Source organism: Anopheles moucheti, chromosome 2, assembly GCF_943734755.1.
Source record: "Anopheles moucheti chromosome 2, idAnoMoucSN_F20_07, whole genome shotgun sequence".
In the NCBI taxonomy this organism is placed as follows: Eukaryota; Metazoa; Arthropoda; class Insecta; order Diptera; family Culicidae; genus Anopheles; species Anopheles moucheti.
Window position 1 is genome coordinate 94,568,549 of NC_069140.1, and position 19,614 is coordinate 94,588,162.

The window sequence follows — 19,614 nt, forward strand, 5'->3', positions numbered from 1 at the left end:
AGAAATATCACTTTTGGAAGGCATCACGCAAGTTATGAACCAAAAAAAAAACAAAATTAACCCAGTCGTGTTCAAACAGTCCGTGATAAAAAAAAATCCTTTGTAACCTTCATCAACTATATCGGGAAGTTGCACGTCGTCGTTCCGACAATCTCCGGCCGGGTTCATACGCCGGTCCAAACGATGACGGGATTGATTTATGGTGGCACATAATAAAAGCCACTTCCAGCCCATCAAACACATCCAGACGCAGACTTCATTGTGCCTGTGATATTGCAGTCACGTGAGATATGCAGTGGAATGCGTCGACCGTCGTCGTTTCGTCGTATTGTTCGAGTTATTACCGTTTCATTGCATGCGGTGCACTATTTTTGCTTCCTTTGCCTTCGTCCACCGATGTGCTATTGTCACCTCATTGCACTGATGTCGTTACCTCTGTCGTTAGTTAGGTGAAACGATTGTCAGCAATTGGATTAGCTTTGTAAAGGCCAGTGGAGCTGTTCCGTGCAACGAGCTAGCGCCATCTAGCGTATTCTTGCGGAAGCTTATGTAAGTAAACACATGCTATGTTTAATCATGCTTTTACTAATAAAAACCTTAAGATTGGTTAAGTTTTGACGGTGATGGAACATGTCAGTCAAACCGTTTATCTTCACACACCAATAATGAACGATGTCCAAGAGTGTCCTCAGCAATTACTGGGTTCAATGTCGGGATGGTTAAACAACTCCACTTAATTGAACAGAACTTCTGGAATTGAAACTTTCTTCACCACTATTTACATTCAACCCGCTTCATTACAATGCTTCGAATGCGAAATACAACCGTTCATTCCGTTCATTTAACATCAATTCTGCTATTCGGGGGTTAGTTGATTGCCGCAAAAAAAACATGCTTGCTCCAAAAATGTCACGTCTTTTTGTCGGTTCTATTTGCGCAGCCTTTGTTTGGCCATTTAAGATTTATTCACTATTTCGCTGAAACACCGACAAACAAATCATGCTTACTGTCAGCTAATTGGATTAGCATGAAGTAGCATGATATTTCCTGGTTGTAACAATTTTCCTGCTCACTGTGTCATTAACAATCATGCTTGCTTGCTGCTGGTTCCCTCAAGAATGTTTCAACGTTCGCTTTTTTGTGTACCAGCAACAGCCAGCGTAACATTAGTCAAATCGAGGGGGGCCAGTTGTGCTTTTCGCTGCTGTTGATACTGATTCTTGACCACCATAAAACCAGCAAATGGAAGTTTTTGTTCCTTCCACGAAAAGGGAACGCTAATCTTCCTTAATCATCAGTTGTCCACAAGTTGATTTCTTATGAGAGGGGGAAGATCTCGATATCGTACTGATTTTTGTTGAGCCGGCTTTAATGGATTTATGGGCGAATTTATCTACCAACCTTCTGCTGCTGGGAGAAGTCCTCCAAAAAAAAACCCCGATGGACTAAAATGTTAGCTCCAACTGCTGGGGGGAGAAGAGAAGAAGCAAAAGCAGCACAACCAGAAACAATGATATGCGATTTATTTCTTTTTTGTGTTGTGCCATACTTTCTGGAGCCGTTTCTGAATCAGATTCAATGGCATTGCCTGAATAGTTCCTGACAAAAAAATCTGATTCCAGCTGTTTGCTTGCGACGGATCGAACTCATTAAATGGTTTGTAGTTCTTTGAAGAAAGTGAAAGATTATGGTGGTGGCCGGTGATTAGTGCGGGTCATTTGCGTCTGTTCCTTTGAAAAAGTCTTATCGTTCTCCTAATGAAGGTGTGATATTCCTGGTACTCTTGCCAGGAAATCAAACATTTATGCGGTTTTGTATGTTAAATACTAATGGTACTTAAATAAAACATAATTACTACTTTACTGCGATTCTTTTATTTTTGTTATGTCCTTAAAAATATAAATCCTTCTTTTAATACAACAAAGTCTCTATTGTATCCCAAGACAAACATAGAATTGAATTACGTTTGTATAGCAAGAGTATGCCGTCTGTTTTCCATTGTGTGTCTCACGAGATTATGAGCTGCTTTTAGAGTAAACTGCTTCAAACAGATTGATTCCACTCACGGCTCACGGCTACCGAGAAAGTGTCCTCGTGGGTAGCGTACATTGTTGCTTTCGCAAGAGAAAGCTACTGAAAACAGGACCTAAGCATGCTGATGAGCTTTGGGAGTTCAGAAGAGCATTTCAATTGTGGGAAATATGTTTTTTGGTGAAACCGTGTAAAATTGAGTTACTCTAATGCAAGACACAGGCATTGCTGAAGATAGGATAAAAAAGGTTTGATGTGGGAATTTAAAGCCGAAAAGGCTTCCATTTTTCAGTAACGCTTGAATGATCGTTGAAATATGTTACACTGCTTCATGCGGACATGTTGCTTAAGTTGTGGTCTGATTTATGGTGCGATCTATAGCACTCCGAATGAATCGCTTAATTTGTGTCTTTGTGGACATTCGGTTGGTCAGTAGCATACTGCGGACGCTGATATGGATCGACTGGGCAGTGACGGATTTGTTACTTCTATCCGGAACAGCACTGGGACAAGTGAGTACAAGTGTGGGAATTGGGTGGAATTGATAGCACCCGTTTACCAAGCATATCCTTTATAAGGCACATTGACATTTGCCACAAAAGCTGTAAAGATAAGAGACCCGGAACTACCGCTTTCCGTTTATCTTTCTCGTTCTGCTTAATGCCTTAGAATACACACACAAACACATAACCTCAAACTGTGGACACCGATGATGTCTCCAGCGAAATTGCAAATGAGAGAATGGACTAGACGGTTTGTCGCTTCCTTTCCACTGTTATCCTCGGCAAGGTCTCCAGCATGTCCTAACCTTACATGATATCCCCAGCTCGTCGTGCAATGTTGTGTGCAGTGTTAGCGAAAAAGTTGTAAATGACCCGTCGTCCTAAGCCGGACGTCACTAGTACTCCGTCACGCCAAGCCCGTGAAGGAAGGTCGTGAGCTCCTCAGTGCCTAAATAATGTATTCATTTGTTCACCGTCCGTCAGCTGCTGGAAGAGTGCGCGAACCTAGCATCTTCACGAGGACGGTGTGTGGTAACGGTTTGACATTTTAATTGAGTGCACGTGCTTCCAATTTGTACCCGGGGTTTCTGGACAGTACTACGGGCCGGGTACTGATGGTGGCCGGTGATGCTATTTCCCAAATTGCACCTTGCCGTCGCGACATTGAGACTTAGGGCCACTGGGCTGTCATATGAAATTGAAATTGGTTGACCATCAAGTGTAACAGCGAAGAGGATTTTCGATGATTCGTTGAACGTTTTGCTGGAAGTAATGAGTCCTCGACCGTGGCAGAGTGGCAGGGTTGTAGGTGGTTCTTGAGAATGCTCCCCACAACCTGAGTGCCCTTCTCGCAGATGTATCTCGAGTAATTTACGGTGGTTCTGTTTGTGGTTCCAACCACAAGGACTTACCTTAGGCAGAACTTGCCTGTTTTAGAGAAAGGTTATGAAATTTCTTGGTAACTTGACTTCGACGTTAGAGATGACGAAGAAGTAGTGGACTTTTAGAATCAACTGGAACTTTTGGAGCGGAATGGGTATCCCTTGCTCTGGAGCTTGTTAAGAAAATGGACTTTTCCTTTGCCGTGGCTGTTGATGGGGGCGTGTGTTTGTGATGGAAACTTTTCTAATTAAAACTGTTGATATCGTTTTGTATTTGGGTTGAAAGTGGAGATTGTTGGACACTGTCAAAGTGACATCTGTTGCGTGATGCTTTTCCGCGTATTTTCCTCTCACTGAATCGATGCTGTAATTGTTTCATATTGTAATAAAGCGAAATACTAATGTTTCTTTACCTTTCTTCTTTCTTCTCTTTTAGGACGTACTGCACACGATCTGTCAACCAAATGGCCAAGTGCAACGCATCGTGATATTCAAGAAGAATGGCGTCCAAGCAATGGTCGAATATCCTTTTCCAAATGATGTCTTACCATGACCCTTATTGCAGTGCGTAATCCTTATCAGCGGAGAAGCTTGATTTGTTTGCTATTGCTATAACCCATCAAACGCCAGCACGGCAAGGATGAAAAGACACGTGGGATGAGAAAATTGAATGAATTTAGTGTGCGATAAATCGCTCGGCCGGGAATGGCCTATGTGTGCTCTCTGAACCAGCGACAGCAGCAGCAGCAGCAGCAGGACGCCGTAACGATCCATTCTGCGCACCGACCGTTGGATGGCTCGTAATTTGCGCTCGTTTAATGCCAACCGCCGGTTTATTTGTTGACGGAAATTACGCTCTACCATGCCAAGCGCACGGGTGTGTGCGCTACCGGACCCAGTACCGAGCGGCAAGGAAATTAAGTAGCATGCAAACGAAAAAAAAACATGAAACAAAAAAGCAAAACAACAGCTCCTCCTCCGTGTGGGAAGACGCACGCGATAAATTTTCCCACGTTCACATTTACTTGCACGGTTGATACGCACCGTTTCGCACCTCGTTGAATAGATTTTCTCGTCGCCAATCGTGTTAGCTTTTTCCGCTGTGCGCGAACGAGGGGCAAACGGAGTGGAAGAGGTGTGAAAATGGTGGAAAACAAATTTATTCCACTCGGTTGGCTTATAATCGGCACACGCCATCTGGTGGTCGGCGGCGGTATAAACGACGTTTGGACCGATCGTTTCATTCGCCTACACCCCTCCTGGGCGAGAGCAGAAAGGGAAGCGGCGGGAAATAATTTGGTACAAGAAAATTGTCACTCAAAATTAATTGTCACGAGGTGATATATTTTTCCGATGAGGCTAGGGTGGTTAATTTCATTTCTTTTTGCCCTTTTGTTAGCTGCTCTCGTGGCCCTAAAGACGGTGTCGCACGAGGAGCTGTATCGGGAGCGTGCTTCCGTGTTCGCGAAATATTGGCGATTGCCGCGAAATTACCTTTCTGCATTTTTTCACCGAGCGTTGCTGCTGTCATCGTTTAATGTGAATTTCGTACCGGTGTCCCGGTACTGTTGCGCAGTTGCGACGGGTGTAAAACCTTCGCTGAAGAAGTGGTGCTCACCTAGACGAGTTCCACGCACCCGAAGTTCATTTAATCGCTATCGTTCATTTCCGTGCAGAAAGATTTGTGTGCCTGAAGGCCTGAACATTGTCGTTACTAGGCGTTTAGTCGGTTGTAACGACAAGCTTCCAAGGTTTTAACGTTTTGCTGACGGTGTCGTTTTCCATCTTCCATCGCCGGAATCGGTTATGATCGCAGTATTTTGCGGTCTCACGTGATGCTTGGTAGGGAGAGTTTAACGATCGTAAGCGTGGTAATTAGAATTTATGCTTTAAGAGTATGGCAAATGTTTAGTGGACGTGTGTGTTGTCGATGGTTTGTAGGGAAGCGTTATGAAAAATAATCTTCTAATAGTTGATCTGTCTTCGAAATATTAATAAGGCAAAATGTAATTCCGAGCTCCAATAAGTCGACTTGTTTGAAGCATAATTAATTGGTTTGGCCAAATGCATTTCGACGATCTTTGCCAGTTTTTTATCCGATTCCTTACAAAATGGCTTCACTAGCCTTAAGTTCGGTGTTTATTGATGCACACGACCTATTCAAGTTTTTAACCGATTTAAAAATTTAGAGTTTAAAGTTTATATCAGAACCGAAGAAATTATTAACATAAAACATCATAATAAAACATCAAGTAGTGTTAACTCGATATTTAAATAATAGCACTTGGTTGTTGTATATTTAAATTTTATTTTATTTCGTATCATCGCATCATCTCGTTTGGTGTGATGAGAATGAATCACTAAAGCGCCTCATTATCCACAACGATAATACTGATTGAAATTCTTCCTGTCCCTAAATATCCAATCATTGTGGCACAAACAAAACACGAAAAGAATGGCACCGTCTTTCAAATGATACACCTCCATCTTATCCCTCGCAAAGATGGCACTGTGCATCCTCTTATCATTATCGCTGATGATCAATTAACTCAAATGAGCATTGGCCTCACGATAGAGTAGCACACGCGCGGGGGTGTGTGTGGAACACCGGCAAAGGATAAGGCCGCTCAGGTTCACCCAACGAGGGCGAGCGGCGAGAAGTTTCTTTTGTGATGTAAAAAAAAAAAATGAATGAAATCAAGCGAAAGGCAGCAAATGGATACCGAGCCAATTCATTTAGCTTCATCGTTACTTTCCACGAGACACCACCGGACCCGCTGTAAGTTTTCCCCGCTGTCCTTGGTGGAAAAATTAACGCTTAACGGACTGGCGGCGAGGCGGTCGACGCCAAAACGCGAGATGAAGAAATGAATTCGTACAACACAACACAAAACCCAGCAACAAAACTCTCCGTGTCATCAGGGATTGCAAATGGAAGCGAGCGAAGAGTGAATGAAAAAAAAAAATAAGCAAAAGCAGCAAATGGCCGGTGACAAACCGAGTGCCGGTGCTGCTGTGTCCAGCGGTCCTTTTGTTTCACCACTACGCAGCTCCTTCCCGTTCTGCGATACGCTAATTGGTGGCTCATTAGTTGGCCAAATCCACCCGGACAGCTCGCTCGTTCGGTCCGGCATTCGTGCACGGCGAGCAAATGTGCTCGAACCGTCCTCCTTCCTCCCGCGCTGGTCTGTGTTTTGCAGTAATAAATGATAATTGAGCCCATCTCTCTTCCGCTGGAGTGTGTGACAGTGTGTTTGTTTGTCCTGTTGTTGCTCATTCGTTTTTCCTTCCGCTCGGATAGGTAGAACTGTATATTCCGTCCAAGTTACACCCCCACTCTGTACTGCCTCTGACACTAATCTCAATAGTTCCGAGCATTAGGACATCGTTGCTTCCGTGCGGTGCTTCTTCTTCTTCTGGCAGTAGGTTTTTGCCCGCCTGTAACAGAAGCAATAAAAGCAATGCGGCACAGGACGCATTGAACGAGCGACGCGCGAAACCTTAATAACACTTTTGCTTCCAGCGCTTAAGCTTTAATCAGTGATAAATTCTGATCATTTTTAAGGCCACGCTTCTGTTGCGTTTTTTGGTTTTTTGTTTCGCTACTCGCGTTTCGCTCGCGTGCACGGGAAAACGCGTCGCGATAATGAGGGCAGTAAAGTATCGTCTTAAGCGTTACTGCAGCGCGCATCGTTTCCTCTTTTATCCGCCATTTTCCGCCACGCTGAGTGTAAAATGGTGAACAGGTGGGATTTTAATTTTTCACAGGTGAATACGTTCCCCTCAGCCCATTAAAAAAACAACACACAAAAAACACAATACCCCAACGGAAGATGGCGCATCGTGTAGTGGTTTAGCATTAAAATAAAAATGTGTTAAACACACGCTGCTTTTTGGCGTTTGGCGTCCGGCGATGCATTCGAGCTCTCGTTGACTTCGTTCCATTCGATTCGTTTGAAATCTTATGGGTCCCTGGGATGCTTGCCGTACGGGGGTTTTACGATGTAATCATCTTCAAAGGTATGCCCCAATGCACCACCGAACCGACGGGACCGTTCGCCTGTTTGGTGAGCATGTGAACAAAGTGCAAGTAGATACAACTCCGTTTCTAGTCGATCCGCTGCCGTAGAAGCGCCTTGCCGGGGTTGGTTAACGTTTTTTACCAGCAAAAGTCATTACGTTGGATAATCCTCGATAGCGAAACGTGAAAAAGATACTGCCACATGCATGCAGCGTTGTTTTTCCCGCCATTTGTATTCTGCAAAATCCCTTCAGGCGGATTTTAATTGTAATTGCAAAATATCTTTCATTGCAAATCGGTTCTATGTTTTATGAAAACAACAGCATCATGGATGTACTTCAATGTATGTTTTTGGGGCGTTCTATTCCATTGTGTTTCTTTGAAGGGGATTTGTCTTGTGCAGTGGAATTTGTATGTGTTTTGCAGATTTAAATGCCACAATCATGTGCTCTTTTTCGTGTGTTATATTAAATCCCGTTGCACCTTTCTGTGCAAAATTTTAAGCAAATTAAACGTCAGTACCGGATGATTACGGATTTTCACATTTCTCGATAATCATATCCATCTTGCTGGAATAAATATTTGGTTGAATGGGAGATTCCAAGGAAGGATTTATTTTACTTACGCGGGATTCGGTAATTAGTCTCATTCGTATGTAGAAGCTGACATGAACAGTACCAAATTAGGTGGAACTTCCAGCTTAACTTAACGTTTTAAGGAATTAATCCCTCCAAATAGATCTCCAATTTTAATGAATTTCAATAATTTAATAAATTCGGAAAGATTCAGTCGGAAATTTATTAGTCTCTGGTAGATTTACATTTCCCATTCTAAGAATCTTTAAATTTCATACACTCATTAACTAATTTCCAAAAATATTCAATCGAATTAACAGATTTATTTGTATCTCTAATTATTAATGGGTACTCCAGGATATCAGAGTTTCTTCCAAGTTTTTCTTAATGCATGAATCGTCATGTGTTCCCAGTCCTCGCATAGCATGGGCTGTCTATTCGGTTTCGTAGTAAAAAAAACGTCTGCATGGCCTGTGGAAAAAATGGCATTCTCGCGAAAAGATTTGCAGAATCAAAATTTATGATAGCAAACAATGCATTTTAGCTGAAAAAATGTCGATATTTCTCCGACAAAGATTAACTCATAAATTTTCCCGGCATAAGACGGTTTCGAACACAACGTTCAACTACGAAGCAACTGAAGCTTGTGTTTGAACAGCGTACGTTCCTCGGTACTCCATCGCATCCACACAACAAACATACCCCTTTCAAGTTTTCAGGACCTCATAAACCAAGTTGTCATTCGTTATTGATGAATCCGGGCGGGACCCGCTCGTGGTGTGTTGCACATGTGTGAAAGATGTATTAGTGTACCGCCGGAAGCTGGTGGAAAACAAGCACACGGTGGGTCGTAAAACGGTGGGATTTTTCCCCTAAACTGAATTATCATTTTCGCGCATGATGCGGCGCGTCGTTGTTTGTTGGGAGCTTTGTGTTTAAAGAGAAATGTTCGGTAAAGTATGTGTGCGTAGGAAAGCACACTGTATGTCCCCATCAGCCCCAGGATGTGCTGATGGATGGGCTATCCTTTTTAAATTCTTGATGCGATGGTGTAAATGGTGTAAGCCGTGTGCCTTTTTTCTTCCTCCATTCTACAACTCGCCACTAGCTAGCTCAATACTGTGGAGATTAACTTTACGACGACAGTTTTGTGAATATATTGCAAATTGTTTGCTAAAAAATTAATGACTAGACGGATGCGGCAAGCTTTTCCCATACGCCGCGATTGGATTGGGATTGGAAGGAGATTCAAAGCACCAGTTTTTTTTTGTGTTTTCACAACTGTCTCATTTAATTTATTACTATTACGGTGGTTTTATAGGCAAATTAAGCATATCCATTACATTATCCTAAAAAAGGCAAAACTACAATCAATTCCACTTTTTGAAAGTAAGAATTCGACTCATTCCTTAGAAACGTCCAGCAAAGTCATCATCAGACCGAGCCCGTAATGTGTCATCATCAGTGTTAATTATGTGCAAAGTTATCGTAACACACCTCCCCCAAAAGAACACGATCACAAAACTAAATTAGTGACCCTGTTGTTCCAAAGGGGGCCAAAAGTGCTGACAACTGTGCCCGCAAAATCTGCGACGATCTTTAGCGACGGGCTAACTTCTTAAAACGTCCCAAAAGTCAGAAGTTTGTCGGACCGAACGAACAAAAGGTTAGGAACGCGTGTGTCAGGAACTTTTGACTGTTCAACCCAAAGCCGCATTACCTAGGAAAGCTCGTTTGTGCCTGTTCGGTAGATTGTTTCCAAGGTTGTTCTAGGTCTAGCGAAGGATTGGTCAAACGAATGCCGTCTTGGAAATATTTGAACGCTCGTTTAATTTTACTGTACCCATCGGTTGAGCGGTTGCCCGATGTGTTTGTGTGGACGGCTTTGATCTTTGCTGGCTAAATCTGTGGTTCACCGTCCGTTCTCCATCGTTTCCGGACAATATAGTTGGGTCGGAGACATTAATATGCTTCGTTCCGACAAAAACCGGTTTACTACACTTCTTGGAAGCGGTGGAGTTCTCCGCAGGTGGTTACGAACGCGTCGGTAGGCCGCTCGGCTTCTGTACGGCCGTCTAAAAATTGCCGATTAAGCTGTTCTCATTTTCCGCTCGAATAAGCGAAAAGAAGGATCCTGTAGGATCCTGTGTGTGTGTGCTGGTGGAGCGTCCTGGCGGTGTTTGGGGGCGTTCATCAAGGAAATCATCCATGAAACCTTCTCCTGGGCTACTCCTGGGGGAATGGTTTAATTCGGAAACAATTTCCTTAAGCCCCATAGGCTCGTTATATTCCCGAGGCTTTGCCGTGTGCTTCCGTGAGGAACAGCGGCACACTATTATTGGAGTGTGCAAAGTGCCAGTGAAATGGTCTGATTTGCATCCTGCCTTCTGTTAGCCAACTGTTGTTGGGCGAATTTTAACTTTTTGATGTTCTACGCCTTTTGTGGCGTCTTGGGACGTGTTGTTGTTGAGAAGATATTCAAGGATGCTGTACAACGCCCGCTCTAAGGCTATGGTGAACATTTAACACCATTAGCTGCTGGTGTGGTGCAGATTGGTGCCGGTAGAAGTGGCGCGAAAGTGTTAAACATTAGCAGAGCCAACAAGGGGGGAAGACTTGGGTGAAGTGAAAGCAGAATACTTCAAAAGGTTTTCAGTTTTTCCTTAATGGTAGTTCTCAACTCAAGTAGTACTCGCTTGAGTGATTCTTCAAGACGTATTCTGTTTTGAACGCCAAGAAAGGATACTTTTATTGTTTTTAGCAAAATAAGAGAAAAAATAAACATTGAAGATTCAAAATTCGCCGAAATACGTTGGAACGTTTTAATCAGACGTTTCAAATCAAAACATCCAAATTGTTGATCTGTTCATTAGAAACGACGATAAATTGGTAATTTGGTTCGATGTTCCTTGTTTTATTCACTTTATTGAGCCCAGCTTACATGATGTTGGAAATATTAAAAACAATAAGTGCTTTTTTCATGATTCAAAAAATAATCTTTTTCAATAGCATCTTTCAAACTTCCGCAATCAATCGACATAAACACTTTTTTCCTTAACCAAGATCCATCTTTGCCCCGACACGTTTGACAGCATAGAGTCAGCGACTCGTGCCAAAGACAGCCTAAACGGTTGCGACATCTACTCCGGCTGCTGCACACTGAAGATCGACTACGCAAAGGTAATTAAGCCCACGCCTCCCGAAACTCGCCCCGTTTCCTCTTCTCTACTGTCCCTTTCCCTTAGAAACCACCCCGAAAAAAAAAAAATTAGTCAACTGTCTCTATCCCTCCACCTTTTCCATCTGGCTGTACTTGTCCATTTCTTTCTTTGCTCTTCTTTGCTTCGAGTTTCTTGTCCTTTTTTCCCAATCCCAATCAAACGAACCCTTTCACCCAAAAGAATTCCATTCCCTTTTGTTGTTTTCCTCTCTTTTTGTTTACTCTCTCGTTTCGTTGCGATAAGTAAAAATAAAATAAAACTCTTTTCCTCTTTTTACTTCTTCTTCTTCTAAAAAACAAAATATAAAAAATCTACCCCTTCAACCGCTCGATCGTGTGTTTTGATTCGTTTGTTCTTATTTTCTTTCCTTTCTTTTCATTAATTCTCAATCCAAATAAAATTGATAAACATGCTACAGAACTACAGATCAAAAACGTACGAATACCTTTAACTACCTTCGCTCCCCCCCCCCTTTCTGCTATAACGCCGCAAAAAGCAAAACAGAAACAGCAAAAAAAAGAATTTGGCAATTTTCACCCGGACTCAAGTGGGCACCACTCTTGCACCACTATGATTTTTTTGTGTTACAATAACTTTTTAAAATACTCTGAATAAGGTGCGACTTTGGTATCTTTTATGTTTCAATTCTTACGGTCTTTTCCTTTTCATGCATCTCTTTCCTTTTCTTTCATCTTCAATTTTGTTTATTTTTCTGCTGATGAACGCTGTGACATGTGTAACCTACTCTTGTAAGAAAGTCTTGCGTGATAATTATAAAACTAGAACTGTAAAAAGTAAAGCAAGAACGAAACATCATTTCTCTGTGGTTTTTAGTTGTTTTGTACTAGTTTTGAAAACTCATTCTTAGATTTCCATTCATATTGTAGAGTAAATGTCAGACAAATGTCTCACGTGTAATGATGTATTGAACCACTACAGCAATAGTTTGTTCAGCAAGTAGCTGAGCTACTAGTTTCGATTAGCAAAAAACTTGCCGTTTGATTGTATTTTCTTTACTTTTTGTCCTTACTTTTCCATCTCGAACATGTTTGAGTGTTATTCCCCCACGTCACATTATGTACACTAGTGCAATAGTTTTTTTTTTTGATTGACCCACCGTCGTTGTGGCTGTGTCGTCGCCTTTATGCTCGTCATTCCGAACCGCATTCCCGAGAGGATAGAAGAAAAAAAACCACTACAAGCAAACTGTGCTGCAGGAAAAAGTAATTTCATTCCTACCTCTCCCTGAAGCCCACTTTTCTCCCGGTGTCCATTGTTTTCTACTTGTTACTCCATATTCCCCTGTTCTATATTCTACAATACTGTTAGACATAACCACCAAAAAAAAAACAGATCGAACCAAAATATTTATTTTTCCATTGTTTTGTCCATTTTATTGTCTTTCTTTTCTTTCCGAATCTGTCGCAAAAATACATCAAAAACAACCAACCAACAATATTCAACATCAACCACTCAATGATCACTACATCGCTCTATCTCTCGCTCTCTATTATTCTCTATGTCGTCTATCCTGTTTCCTAATTTCTTTTACCCAAACGTACAACGTTGTGTACAACCTATTTTCCCCCTTTCCGGTCCCGCACCACCAAAACCCTCCCAAAAACCCCCCCCGTACTGCCATCAACAATGAACTCTAATACAACTACTCTTACTTCTTCTACCACCATCATATATACAACAACCACATGAAACAACATCCAACATTGGCAACACAATCAACAACACGGATACGTATCGTTCCTTCCTTCTTTTCGGTCTCTTTTCGGGATACATTTCGGCGCCAATCACACCTGCTATAAACAAACCTGATACCTGAACTGGTTGCGGCAACAACAACAACAACAACAACAACATCAACAACAAAACAATTTATCTATCGCCTAAATAAAAAAAAATACAACTACCTCCAACAACCTTCCAACAACAAAACATCAACAACAACAATCTCATCAACCTCAAAACTCGCAACATTTGCAAAAAAAAAAAAAAATTAAAAAAAATATATAAAAAATGCACCTGCATCATATACAACAACTACAACTCCAACTACATCAACATCAACAGCCAGAAAAACTCAATGTTTACAAAAACGACAGTGACTCCAGTTGGGACTACACGCTGGGTAAGGATGTTTTCTTCCTTTACTTTGTTCAAGTTTCTTTTTCCTTTTTGAATATTTCTCACATTTATTCCTCCAAACTTTCCTCATCTTATTCTAAAAAAAAAAAAAAAAGATAGTAAAACTTACAACAAATATTATGATACTACTAAACTACTTACTTACTTTTCAACCCTCTCTACCTTCAAGCGCGATTTTAAGAATGATTTTCTCACCTAGAAGAAGTTTTTCTTTGGTCGAACTTGGTTCTGTTTCAACCAATATCTCCCCCCCCCTCTTACTACCCACCCCAATGCCCAACCCCCTCTCGCCACCTCGTTCCCTTTACATCGTGCTCATATCGTGCGCCTTTCGTAACGATCGAGTTTGTTGTTTTTTCACCATTCATTTTCGTGGTTTATTTAGTTTGATTAAGATTTAATCCATTAAACGCTACGTTTTATCATTCGTTTCTGTATTTTCGTTAATTGCCACTCTCATTCTTGAACTTCTTGAATTTGTGTTTTATTGTCACTATTTTGTGCGCTATTTGTTCGCGTTACGTGTTCCTTTTGCATCTGTTTTTTTTGTTTGTTGCTGCACGTTCATACCATTATTGCTAGCGATTTGTATTGTATTTGCTAACGGCCGCTGTGTTACACTGTTCCACCCCACTGTTGCCTTTCTTGAGCAGCGATGGCGTGCGCATTGATTATGTTTTATAATGATTTATTTGTGCTAAAGACAACGAGCTGTGACGTGTTTTCCTTATTGTTTCCCTTTTGAAATTTACTTGTTAATATAGAAGAACGACAGTTACTGTTAATTTATTTTATCTTGCTAGTTGTTCATTATGTTATGGAGAAACATTTAACAAATGATTAAAAAAAAGATGAGAAGGTCAGTTTTTGCAACAACAACAAACATAAAAGATTTGTATGACAGAATATTTACCTTTGCTAGCAATTGTTCTTCGTGTTCAGTTTGTTATCTAACAGCACCTTTTGTTCACAGGTCGTCCTTAATTCACCTACGTCTTTAATAAGATACCATTTTGAGCGTATTAAATTTGCGGGCCGCTAAATCTCATCGTTGTCAATCGCGGACCGAGTGGCGGGCTTGCTTTCTGTCCCGAACTTGACCAAATACCGAACTGACAGCGTCCGTTTCGTGTTTCAATTAAAATGCTTCTCCGACCAGCGCTTTATTGATTTAATTTGCCTTGATACGCGAACGTCACACGGAGGGGACGCCGGACCTGTACCCCCAACGCAGCGTATGTGCAGCTGGTACACGGCCGTGCGTGTACGCCCGCTAGCCGTTCAATTAATGGTGATTCAAGCCGCTAGAATTTGATGCACAATCCAGCCGCACACCAAAACATGCCGTTCGGCGAAATTCGATCTTGATTGAGCAATTAATATCTTGTGCATCATGTTGTGTGCGCCAATCGAGCTGGATTGTTTTTCCGTGCTCCGGTTCGGCTCCGGTTTCTCCTTTGCAAGAGGAGCGTGCCGTGGTGCTTAAAAATAAATGTTACCACCCGTGATGGCTGCAAAACGACGGGGACGGACGGGCCTTGTTTACGTAACCGGGTGCGCACTTTACACTGCTGGGTGCAGCACAAACACGGTTGGGGGAGGAGAAGCAACAACCGCAGGCAGAATAATCGGTAGAATAACAAACAAATATTTCACTGAATAATTTCCCACGATATATAGTTGAGAGGTGGGCGCATCTGCGGGGGAGACCGGGAGATGCAGTTTTGAATGCAACGATCGGAAGCTCGAGTGGATGGATGTGCATTTTTGCTGAATTAATTGCCGTCGTGTGACGATGGTAAAATGAAACGCAGAAAGTGATGCTGTGTACCCGGCGAGTCGGAATAAGAAGAATTAAACCCAACAAACGGGCTGTGATTGATGAGAGAGGGACGACCAAAAAAAAAAACGCTGCAATCCCAAATGCAATTTGTGCATATTTAGTGTCGCACTCCGGCCACACATCAATTTGTCTATTCGATCCACGTGTGATCGTTTCGCGTCCATTTGTGGTGCTCTATATTGCTCCCACCATTGCCGCCTGACAGCTGTCAAAACACACTGCATCGCGCATGCTTGTGAAGTTTGCCGCCAGATGGCGCATATTACGGCCGAGTACACCAATTGTTCCGAACTAATGGATGCACTCACAACTGACCGGATCGCATTCGAAACCGATTTTCCCGCGTGTTTGTAACAATATCGTCCACTTTTAAATAGTCTGCACAGCTCCTGGGCACCAGTACGGCGGGGGGAAAAAAACCTTCACCGCTCAGCTGTCAGCATTCAGGCCTACTGTGGTTACCGTGTACCGTTTGATCGCCAACGATGACAGCTTTGAATGACGAAGTCATCGTAAAAGAGATTGATGTGGGTGATATTTTCGGGCCACCAGCCAGCCACCCCTTTTTTTGCGGTGCCGGTTTGAGCGTTTGAGTTGCCCAGCACAATCTGCAACTTCAGTTTCGTCGCAAGAAAATTCCATTCTTTGGCACCGGGGGGGTTTTGACACGTTTCGCTGAGCCGGCCCGGTGATGGGATAGGCACACTGTCGCGGCGCTGCCGTCCTTGAAGTGTGCGACCGAAGACCGAATCGCACTCTCTGGAAAAAGCATAACCCCTCAAAACCCGTGCCGGAAGTCATGTACGGACGGCCCGGGCATTGACGTAACTGAGTCACAAGCGTACAAACCGCACAACGCACGCTCACCGCTCGGTGGTGGTTGGCGGTCCGTAGGGAAATTTGCTTTTACGGTTCGGTTCGGTTTTGTTGTGTTGTTGTGTTTCCCCGATTCTCGTACGCGACGTCGTGTACATGACGCTGTGACGCTACATTGTACAACTCATTACGCCGCTCGCGAATGGATGTCGTTTCGGGCCCGAGTTGTCAATGATGATTAATCTCACAGGTCCTTCCGAAATGAGCGCACATCATCATCACGATTTGTTTCGGGGCTTCCTTGTCTCGTATCGCCCTGTAGCGCCTCCACATATGAGGCAACTTTTTGCCGTATCAATGTCTTGTGCTGGGTTTAGATTGCCGGGTCGAGCGCAGCAACATTCATCCAAGGGTTATATGTTTCTTTTGCCTTTTTTTTTGGCCATAACAGCACTTCTTTTGATTGACAGGCCCGAATGGGTAACGGTTCCGGTGGCACCGTTCAGCAGGCACGAATTGTGACCCAGCTTGGAATTCAATTAGGGCGCCACGCAAACGTGACGGGATTGCTTGGAATTTGATTAAAAAGTCGGATGAAAAGGACTGGCCCTGTATGTGTGCCATGTTTGCTGCATGTTCTTTATAGAGTTGCAAACTTAGATGATGATGATAAACTTATTGTGATTATTCTGTTAATTAGGGAGTTTTCAAGCATATTAATAATAATTTCGGCTGCTGACGTCTTATGTTACAGAACAGTGAAATGTAATAAATCGACGGGCAGACCGCATTCCGGTACTTGAGATTTTTTGGAATTAAAAATGAAATCTTTACAATACATTGTATTGCAATTAACCTTTGGTGCAGTATAATTTTGTTTATTCTTGAATAATTCGTTAAGAATTCCCCAGGTGAACTACTACGTTTGGTATGAGTTCTATTTGAGTTTTTGTACATTTTATCGTTTACCTAATAGATCTCAAAATTTGGCTACAGTATGATTTAGCCAATGTGCTTTAAAATTCAACTCAATCTTGGTAACATTTTATGAATAATCAATATTTTCAAGCAAGAAAAGGTTAAACGCATTTAATTTTTTGTATTGTTTTTTAGGTTTGACAAAAAAAACAGAATAGCTACACATACTGACAACAATTAATGATCAACAATGCAGCCAGTCGACGTGTGTGTCGGCCCAGTTCCATTGACCGTAATTCGTGACTCTCTCGCATACTCTACAACCCAAAAATAAATCGGTCGTTAACCCGCTTGCTGCTGCACAACAACACAATCGCACTATTCGACCGCTCGCTTGCGCTTGATTATTGAATGCAATTGCACAATTGTGAATGGATCAGGTTACGTGCGAAATACGAGCAGTGGGTGTCCTTTTGTGTTTCGCAAGTGTTACATTACGATAGCAAAAAAAAATTGCCCGCCAACCCGCAGCCAAAACAAAGCACACTACCGTGTGAACATGATGCGCGGACACTTGTTCCGCACCTATGAGTGGATGGTATTTAAAATATTCAGAACGAGCATTCCACTGGCGGTGTTGGGGAAAACCCCACCAAACGATTGTGGTGACGTTGAAGCGGTACGCAATTTGTGGGTTGCACGTACTCCTTAAAATAGGATTCGGCACGACCCCGTAGAAGAATCGTTGGATTCCTTCCTTTCGAAGGCAACAGGTACGCGTCAAAGGGTGCTGTCACCGTGAGGATCTGATAACCGGCGAATGACAGACCTAGACAACGTCTTTGTAGTGGCAACAAACGAACATGGGAACGACTTTTTCGATAAAGATTTTAAAATTGCTACCAAGGCTATGCTGTTGCACACCAAATAAATATAGTCGTTGTAAAGTTTAATGAAGAACAAAACGTGACATAAAAGAAACTAGAAAGATCGGGTTCTTTTTTACTCACCAAACTAACTAAAAGTTACCTTACGTTGCAGTAAAAGTTGCAAAATAATTTTCAAGAACTCGTTGTTGATGTTGCATTGCTGTAATGGTCGTCAACCAACCAATATAATGTAACGCCTTCGGTTGAGATTGTTCGTAAGTGGTTTTGGAAGATCGTCGCAAAGCAAAAGTCCCCCGGAAACACAGTCTGCTGGGTAACTAATTTTCAAGCAGCGGAAGTGTCCACATACCGTGGGTAAAACTTTTCCCGCTTGTTGCACTTCTAGTGTGGTGTTGTAATAAGCTGTTGCAAGTTAGATTGCACTTCACTGCTTCAATGTTCAATGTGTGCACGTATGGTTGCGGGCCAGGTAAGGAATGTATTACGCAGTTTTTCAACCAGAAGATTTTTCCATCATGCAACGGAAGAAAGCTTTCGTATTTTAAGCAACAAAAATAAAGTTTCCCATAACAGCGAGGTATGGTAAAAAAAGATCATCGATCAACCAATGGAGACGCCTGGTGCCTCTTAACCAGCATGTGCGCTAGCAACTCTTGGTGGATAGAAGATCGACTATTTCAACACAGCCAACATTAGCCAATCCAAAATGGGGTTTTTTCTGTCTTTTTGCCACCTTGTCATTTTCATAAGCAGAAACTTTCTACGAACACATTACTGGGGAAACATTTCACCATTTTTGTTAGTCCATTGTCGAGTCTTTGGCCCAGTCTGCGGGAGCGGTGGTTGGTAAGATTTCACAAAATTTATGACCGTAATTGACTCACGGCTCTGGGTGTTTTGCTTACGCCAGCAATGACGCCATAAAGTGTCACCCTAAATCAAATGGAAGTGGATCGTGACAATAGTGGAAAATGGGCTGTTTGTGTTGGTAGAGTTTTTGCTTTGTTTTTTTTTTCTTCTCGCTTCCCTATCAATCCTACATCGTGTGGAAAATGTGGAACATTTGCTCGATTTGCCTGTAGTAGAAAAGGTTCTCCGTAGGTGTGTCCGTAGGTGTGTATTGAACCGGTGGCGAAAGGTTCTTTATTATTGATTCAATTTTGCACACTATCAGCACCGATGCAGCACTCGCCCAACGGGTGGCAGTAACGATCCAGAACAAGTTTAAACGTTTGCCCTTTTGGATGTCGCGATAGCAGCGCTCTGGGACAGCGCGATCGGGCTGTAGCGCGATGGGTGTGAGAATGGCGCGTAAAATTAAGTGTAAATCTGATTACCTGAGACCTTTTTTATGGCGTACGATAGCTTTCGGACCATAACCGGTGGTAGATAACGTGTTGTTGTAGTGGTTGTGCACCGGGGAAAAAAGCTCCAGCGCTTTCAGAGTTTAAATAGGTCGGGAGGGAATTAAATAAACTAAAAAGGATATTACACGCTTGTTCCGCAGGATGGGATCAGTGTACCGTTGTTTGCAATACAATCGTGTAATAAACTCGCGTGCAGTGTAATCCGCCGTTATGGCATTAAGTGACATGTAAATTACTCAGGTGGTTTTACAAATTCCTTTCATCAAAAGCTTTAAAATATTTTTAAGAAAAAATTGAAATAATTCATGTTGTCTATCCATGTGCTAAGTATTGAACCTGGCGAATGTTTTAATTTATCATACCATTTTTCCCCATCATCTCAATTACC

At 42.4% G+C, this 19,614-nt stretch overlaps 1 protein-coding gene across 5 annotated transcripts in view; it reads left to right on the forward strand.

Moving 5' to 3' along the window:
• LOC128298762 (heterogeneous nuclear ribonucleoprotein L) overlaps window positions 1-19,614 on the forward strand; it is a 180,293-nt gene that overhangs the window by 120,730 nt on the left and 39,949 nt on the right. For all 5 annotated transcript variants that reach the window (XM_053034540.1, XM_053034542.1, XM_053034541.1 and 2 more), the window contains exons 4-6: window positions 3,852-3,937; window positions 11,095-11,191; window positions 13,318-13,375. In XM_053034540.1, the coding sequence (XP_052890500.1) occupies window positions 3,852-3,937; window positions 11,095-11,191; window positions 13,318-13,375 (241 nt within the window). The remainder of the gene's footprint in view (window positions 1-3,851; window positions 3,938-11,094; window positions 11,192-13,317; window positions 13,376-19,614) is intronic.